Source organism: Hemitrygon akajei, chromosome 10 (assembly GCF_048418815.1).
Source record: "Hemitrygon akajei chromosome 10, sHemAka1.3, whole genome shotgun sequence".
Taxonomy (NCBI): Eukaryota; Metazoa; Chordata; class Chondrichthyes; order Myliobatiformes; family Dasyatidae; genus Hemitrygon; species Hemitrygon akajei.
Genome location: NC_133133.1, coordinates 129,241,226 through 129,249,689, shown reverse-complemented (window position 1 = coordinate 129,249,689; position 8,464 = coordinate 129,241,226). Strand labels below are relative to the sequence as shown.

The following is an 8,464-nucleotide window of genomic DNA, read 5'->3' as shown; positions in this document are numbered from 1 at the left end:
TTGGGGAGTGGTGCCAGTATAGATTTGGAGTATAGACTGTTCCACATAACCAACAAAGAGGCAGGCATAGCTGGGGCCCACACGAGTGCCATTGGCTACACCCTTGATCTGGAGAAAGTGGGAAGAACCAAAGGAGAAGTTATTGAGAGTTAGAACAAGCTCCGCCAACTGGAGGAGTGTGGTGGTGCTGGGGAACTGGTGGGGTCTGTTATCCAAAAAGTAGCGGAGGGCTTTGAGGCCTTCTTGATGGGGGATGGAGGTGTATAAGGATTGACCATCCATGGTAAAAATGAAGCGGTCGGAGCCGGGGAATTGGAAGTTATTGAAGAGGTGAAGGGCATGGGATGTATCCAAGATGTAGGTGGGGAGAGACTGAACTATGGGGGATAAAATGGAGTCCAGGTAGGCAGACACAAGTTCGGTGGGGCAGGAGCAGGCTGAAACTATGGGTCTGCCAGGACAGTCAGGCTTGTGGATCTTGGGGAGGAGGTAAAACCGAGCCGTGCAGGGTGTGGGAATTATGAGTTTTTTGGCTGAGGGAGGAGGGTGTCCAGAGTTGATGAGGGTGGAGATGGTGAGGGAGACAGTGGATTGATGTTTTTTGGTGGGGTCCTGTGGCAGGGGTAAGTACGAGGAGGTGTCGGAGAGCTGCCGTTTGGCCTCAGTGAGATAGAGGTCCGTTCGCCAGACTACTATGGCACCACCTTTGTCTGCAGGTTTGATGGTGAGGTTGGGGTTAGTGCGGAGAGAGTGGAGGGCAGTGCGTTCAGAGGGAATGAGGTTAGAATAGGAGAGAGGGGTGGTGAAGTTGAGACGGTTGATGTCTCGGCGACAGTTAGAGATGAAAAGGTCGATAGCAGGTAGAAGGCCCGATGGGGGTGTCCAGGAGGAGGAGGAGCGTAGAAGATGGGAGAATGGGTCATCACAGGGGGGGGGGGGGAATCCTTGTTGAAGTAGTAGGCTCGGAGACGTAGAGGGCGGAAGAAGAGTTCAGCATCATGGCGGGCATGGAACTCGCTGAGGTGTGGGCGGAGGGGGACAAAAGTGAGGCCCTTTTTGAGGCAGAACGTTCTGCCTCAGATAGGGGAAGGTCGGGGGGATGGTGAAGGCATGGCAAGGGTTGGGACAGGGGTTAAGGGAGGGTAAGGAGTGGGAAGTCTCAGGAGGAGGTGGGGTGTTGGGATGTTCAGGGAGAGCGGGCAGAGGGGAGGATGAGGGATCGGAGGGATGGAGAGGGGATGAGGGATGAAGGGAAGGCTGGGAGTCACAACAAGAATAGGAGGTAGCAGGGGAATAGGATGGGCGGCAGGACCCCGTGGTAGCACCAACCGTCCCAGCCATAGGATCCCAGTCTGAGCTGGACCCTGTATTTTTGTGTTTCAAAAGATACATATCTTTTACTTGGTGCCAATTGTGAGATGTCTATTAACCACACAGGGTTAAATGCCTTACTCTGTAATTATGCTGTGGAATATTTCTACTGTTAGTCCACGAGGAAACAGATAAGGCTTAACTTTAATGTCTCCCCTGAAAGATAGCTTCGGTAACATATGAACCCAGAAACTGTGAACAAATTTCTGCTGTGGGATTTGGAAGTGTCTTGCCTCATTATGTCAGGGTCTGGTGCAGCAGTTCAAAAGCACAGGGATACAAGAAGCTGCAGGGAGTAATGGACTCAGCCCATTACATCACGGGTACATGCCCTCCTTACCATTGGTGGTATTGAGCCTCCACAAGACTTCGTTCATAATCAAAGATCCCAACTGTCCCGGATTTGCCATCTTCTCACAGTCACCAACCCAGTGTAAATACAGAAGCCTCAGGTTGCACACTACCAGGTTCAAAAGCAGCAACTTCCCTTCCACCATTCAGTTCCTGAACCAACTTGCACAACTCTAGTCACTACTGTTTAGCAACACCATGACCACTTTGTACTAAACTGGACCGTTTCTGTTTTAATTGTGGTCTTTCTTGTAAAAAGATGGATGTATAGTTTATTTTTAATTAATGTTATTCTTGCGAATGACACTCATCTGATGCTATGTGCCTATGATGATGGACAAATGCATTTGACAGTAAACTCAACTTTGACTATGGGCTGTTGTAGGATGAAGACAAGTGCGCTAGTGCCAGAATTGATTTTGAGGAGATCATTGTGTATTATTTATGTTTCATTTGTGTTCTTCTCATGAATGCTATAGATGTGATGCTGCTGCAGGTAGGGGTTTTATTGTACCAGTGCACCCATGATTTTTGCATATGGCATAAACTTGTCTTTCAACTTTAAACCCAAAACTGTCTGAGCCCAAGGTACGAATGATACCAATGAGCCACTGATATTTAGCACATTGAACCATGTTATTAATGGCTCTGTTTAAATATAGTGCTGTGGATGGTGTATTATTGCATATACCCAGTGAGCATTGAGTGTGTGCAATAATATATAGAATGTGTTGGCACATCTGTACATCTGCTCATTTATGCAAATATTTAATCAGCCAATCATATGGCAGCAACTCAATGCAGAAAAGCATGCTGACATGGTCAAGAGGTTCAGCTGTTGTTCAAACTGAACATCAAATTAGGAAGAAATGTGATCTAAGTGACTTTGGCTCTGGAATGATTGTTGGGGCCAGGCGGGGTGATTTGAATATCTCAGAAGCTGCTGATCTCCAGGAATGTTCATGCACAACAGTTTCTAGAGTTTACAGAGAATGGCGTGAGAAACAAAAAAAACATCCAGTGAGTGGCATTTCTGTGGGCACCTTATTAAAGAGAGAGAGATCAGAGAGAATGGCCAGACCAGTTCAAGTTGACAGGAAGGCAACAATAACTCAAATAATCACACATTATAACACTGGTATGCAGAAGAGTATCTCTGAATGTGCAACTCATTGAACCTTGAAGTAGATGGGGTACAACAGCAGAAGGGTTTCACTGCTGTACCTAATAAAGTGGCTTCTTTTTTGTGAGGCAGGTGCAGTCAAATCAGCAGAGGAGGCCTCACACAGGTCTGGGAGAGAGAGATTTTTAAAAAGGTGCTTTGACAGGATTTCAGCGTTTTTTCGCCAGCACAGTCATGATTCATTAGCAAAGAGAAAAAAAAATGGCAAGCGGAACGGTCGTTGTTGGAGTGACACACACAAAACGCTGGAGGAACTCGGAAGGCCGGGCGGCATCTATGGAAAAAAGTACAGTTGATATTTTGGGCCAAGACTTTTCATCAGGACTGGAAAAATAGATAGGGAGTCAAAGTTAGAAAGCGGGGGGAGGGGAGGAAGAGCCACAAGATGATCGGTGAAAGCAGGAGGGGAGGGGTGAAGTAAAGAGCTGGGAAGTTGATTGGTGAAAAAGTTACAGGGCTGGAGAAGGAGGAATCTGATAGGAGAGGACAGAAGGCCATGGAGGAAAGAAAAGGGGAGGAGCATCAGAGGGAGATGATAGGCAAGTAAGGAGTTAAGGTGACAGAGGGAAATGGGAATAGGGAATGGTGAAGGAGGAGTGTGAGGGCATTACCAGAAGTTCAAGAAAATCAATGTTCATGCCATCAGGTTGGAGGCTACCTAGTCAGAATATAAGGTGTTGTTCTGGAATTGGAATTAAAATGGGTGGCCACTGGGAGATCCCGCCTTCTCTAGTGGATAGATTATAGGTGCTCGGTGAAGCGGTCTTCCAGCCTGCGTTGGATCTCACTGATATACAGGAGACCACACCGAGAGCACCGGACACAGTATATGACCCCAAACAGACTCACAGGTGAAGTGTCACCTCACCTGGAAGGACTGTTTGGGACCCTGAATGGTAGTGAGGGAGGTGGTGTAGGGGCAGGTGTAGCACTAGTTCCACTTGCAAGGATAAGTACCAGAAGGTACACATGGACAAGGGAGTCATGCAGGGAGAGATCCCTGTGGAAAGCAGTAAGTGGGGGGTAGTGAAAGATGTGCTTGGTTGTGGGGTCCCGCTGGAGATGGTGGAGGTTACGGAGAATTGTGCACTGGACACGGAGGCTGGTGCGGTGATAGGTGAGGACAAGAGGAACTCCATCCCTGGTGGGGTGATGGGAAGATGGGGTGAGGGCAGACATGTGCAAAATGGAAGAGATGCGGTGAGGGCAGCATTGATGGTGGAGGAAGAGAAGCCCCTTTCTTTGAAGAAGGAGGACATCTCCTTAGTTCTGGAATGAAAAGGCTCAGCCGATGCGGCAGAGACGGATTCACCTATCACATTGTGTTTCTTCCTCCCCCTCCCCACTTTCTTATTCTGACTCCCTATCTTTTCTTTCCAGTCCTGATGAAAGGTCTCAGCCGGAAATGTCGACTGTACTCTTTCCCATAGATGCTGCCTGGCCTGCTGAGTTTCTCCAGCATTTTGCGTGTCTTACTTGGATTTCCAGCACCGGCAAATTTTCTCTTGTTTTTGACAGGGTTAGAGTGAGGAGGCTTTGGCTCAACAGGCTTCAGCAAGAAGCAGCTTGGGCGAGGTATGTATATGGTGAATTTCTTCTTTATCTTTTTAATTTTTCATTCTTTGTCTTCTAGTGCATAGCTAGAGCAGTGTGAATGGCTCCAGGGGCTGTGTTGTGTTCTTTGTGTAAGATGTGGGGATTCTGGGAGACTCACGGATAACCACACCTGCACCAGGTGCACTGAGCTGTAGCTCCTCGGAGAACACGTTAAGCAATTGGAGCTGCAGCACGATGACCTTCGGCTCATACGAGAGACTGAGGAGATGATAGATAAACAGGTGACTGTCAGGAGAGGAAAGGTCACGTACAGAGTGACTATTCCTCTCAATAATAAGTATATCGCATTGGATACTATTGAGGGGGATGACCTACTGAGGGGGGCAGCGAACAGGTCTGTGGCACTGAGTCTGGTGCTGTGGAAGGGGGCGGGGGGGAAGAATGGGAATAAAATGAGCCTTTTCTGATTGGCTACCAGTGAAAAGTGATGTTCTGCAGGGGTCAGTATCGGGACTGCTTCTTATATTGTACACCAGTGATTTGGATGATGGAGTTGATGTCTTTGTGGCCAAATTTGTGGATGATAGGTAGAAAGGCAGTTAGTCTTGAGGAAGCAGGGAGGCTGCAAAAGGACTTGGACAGAATAGGAGAACGGACAAAGAAGTGGCAGATAGAATACAGTGACAGGAAATGTATGGTCATGCACTTTGGTAGAAGGAATAAAAGCATAGACTAAATGGGGAGAAAATTTAAAAATCTGAGGTGCAAAGTGACTTGGGTGTCCACATGCAGGATTTCCCAAGGGTTTATTTGCAGGCTAATTTGGTGGTGAGGAAGGCAAATGAAATGTTAGCATTCATTTCAAGAGGACTAGCATATAAAATCAAGGATGTAATGCTGAGGCTGTATAAGGCACTGGTGAAGCCTCACTTGGAGGATTGTGAGTAGTTTTGGGCTCCTTATTTAAGAAAGGATGTGCTGACATTGGAGAGGGTTCAGGGGAGGTTCATAAGAATGATTCCAAGAATTAAAGGCTTATCATATGAGGAGCGATTGATGGCTCTGGGTCTGTACTCACTGGAATTACGAAGAATGAGGGGGGGGACTTCATTGAAACCTATCAAATGTTGAAAGGTCTAGATAGAGTGGATGTGGAGAGAATGTTTCCTATGGTGGAAATGTCTAGGACCAGAGAGCACAGCCTCAGAATGGAGGTACATCCATTTAGAATGAAGATGAGGAGGAACTTCTTTAGCCAGAGAGTGGTGAATCTGTAGAACTCATTGCAGCAGGCAGCTATGGAGGCCAAGTCATTGAGTGTACTTAAGCCAGAGGTCAATCGGTTCTTGATTAGTCAGGCCATGAAAGGTTACGGGGAGAAGGCAGGAGAATGTGGTTGGGAGAGAAAATGGATCAGCCATGATGAAATAACGGAGCAGATTCGATGGGCCAAATGGCCTAATTCTGCTCCTATGTCTTATGGTTATATAGCCACTAAGTGTACTACTGTGCTATATATTCCTACATATTCTGCATGTTATTGCATACACACACAGATGTGTGCAGCTGTTTAAAGCTGGTAGTGAAAACACCAATGTAAACCTTAAACTGATACTCCACTCTTGCCACAAACACTTGTGATATAGAATGGCAGCAAAGAACTTTTATTGAAGTAAAGACATCAAAACAACTGTCTTGAAAGATATTCAAGACTTCATTCAAATGCAGTTGCTGTCACAGCCAGTGCCTTGTGAATGGAAATATTCCCAACCAATCGGCTAATGCGTGCTCTTATCTTAATGAGGCCCCAAAGATAGAGATCACAGATCAACTTCAAGAGAGTGAGAGAAGACCCAGTTCGCATGCATGAATTTAAATTGCCAAATGTCAATTCTCAGGATAAAAAGAAAAAAAATCCCCATCACCTGACAGCTAAAAGAATTTGACGAGAGAGGAAAAGATGTTACTTACCTTCATGTCATCTGAGAGGAAACAGAAAGCTGACAAAGGCAAAATGAAAAATGCATGACGACCATGTCCCTAAGATGAGCAAATGGGTGGTCAGAGTGACTGAGCCCAAAAGCAACATAAATGAATGTCGACAATGAATGTGATAGGATAGTGTGAGGAGAGGTGGGGAAAGAAGGGGAAGTGAACTCGTGCAGCGGGGAAGATGCCAAAAATTCCTGACTATTGACAAGAAGTGTAAACAGAGGGCAAAGCAGAACACAGCAATTTAATATAATAGTATAGTTTAGTAATTAGAGTCCAATTAGACGCTAAAACCCTTAAAAACTGAGTTTAACAATTCAAGCTAAAGCCTTCACCCAACTTGTTATTTTTTTTAAACTTCTCCAGGTCTGGGAAATATCAACTCAATTTCTCTCCCCTTGGATGCTGCCTGACCTGCTGACCACGTTCATCATTTTTTGTATGAGCTTATCATGATTCAGTGGGTAGTTCGGGGATATGAACAACCAAAGGAGTTGAATGACTTCAGACCTGTTGCCTTGACGTCGCATGTGATGAAGACCATGGAGCGGCTGATAATACAGAATCTGAGGCCACAAACCAGGCACGCCCAGGATCCTCTTCAGTTTGCATATAAGGAGAAGGTGGGAGTGGAGGATGCTATCACGTATTTGCTGCACAAATCACTCTCTCACCTAGAGGGGGTCAGTTGTGCTGTGAGGATTACATTCCTTGACTTCTCTAGTGCCTTTAACACCATCCAGCCCAAGATCTTAAGGCACAAACTAACGGAGATGGGAGTAGACTCTCACATGGTGGATTGGATAGTGGACTACTTGACAGATAGACCTCAGTATGTGCGGTTGGGAGACTGTAGGTCTGACACGGTGGTCAGCAGCACAGGGGCGCCGCAGGGAACCGTACTCTCTCCGGTCCTGTTCACCCTGTACACATCAGACTTCCAATATAACTCAGAGTCCTGCCATGTGCAGAAGTTCGCTGATGACACGGCCATAGTGGGGTGTGTCAGGAATGGACAGGAGGAGGAGTATAGGAAACTGATACAGGACTTTGTGATATGGTGCAACTCAAACTACCTGCGTCTCAATATCACCAAGACCAAGGAGATGGTGGTGGACTTTAGGAGATCTAGGCCCCATATGGAGCCAGTGATCATTAATGGAGAACGTGTGGAGCAGGTTAAGACCTACAAATATCTGGGAGTACAGTTAGACGAGAAGCTTGACTGGACTGCCAACACAGATGCCTTGTGCAGGAAGGCACAGAGTCGAATGTACTTCCTAAGAAGGTTGGCGTCATTCAATGTCTGTAGTGAGATGATGAAGATGTTCTATAGGTCAGTTGTGGAGAGCGCCCTCTTCTTTGCGGTGGCGTGTTGGGGAGGAAGCATTAAGAAGAGGGACGCCTCACGTCTTAATAAGCTGGTAAGGAAGGCGGGCTCTGTCGTGGGCAAAGTACTGGAGAGTTTAACATCGGTAGCTGAGCGAAGGCGCTGAGTAGGCTACGGTCAATTATGGATAACTCTGAACATCCTCTACATAGCACCATCCAGAGACAGAGAAACAGTTTCAGTGACAGGTTACTATCGATGCAATGCTCCTCAGACAGGATGAAGAGGTCAATACTCCCCAATGCCATTAGGCTTTACAATTCTACCGCCAGGACTTAAGAACTTTTTAAAAGCTATTATTAATGCTTTTTGAGACGGTGATTTAGATGCATATCATATTTTTTTTACTGAGTTAAGTATTGTATGTAATTAGTTTTGCTACAACAAGTGTATGGGACATTGGAAAAAAAGTTGAATTTCCCCATGGGGATGAATAAAGTATCTATCTATCTATCTATCTATGAACTGAATATTTTTCCAAACTGTGAAATAAAGTGTTACATGGATGCTATACAACATCATTTGGCTACGAAATGTGCTGTGGTTGACCTTTCCAAGTGTTATGTAACTCTGGACCACCACCAGTGTGGCCAAACCAGCTGCTTTGTTACAATAAGCGA

General features: G+C 46.1%; 1 protein-coding gene across 1 annotated transcript in view; it reads right to left on the bottom strand.

Annotated features, from left to right (window-relative positions):
* Positions 1-4,545: 4,545 nt before the first annotated feature.
* LOC140734024 (uncharacterized) overlaps positions 4,546-8,464 on the bottom strand; it is a 121,559-nt gene continuing 117,640 nt past the window's right edge. Inside the window, 2 exon segments of the mRNA XM_073057603.1 lie at positions 4,546-4,701; positions 6,434-6,502. Coding sequence (XP_072913704.1) covers positions 4,546-4,701; positions 6,434-6,502 — 225 coding nt within the window.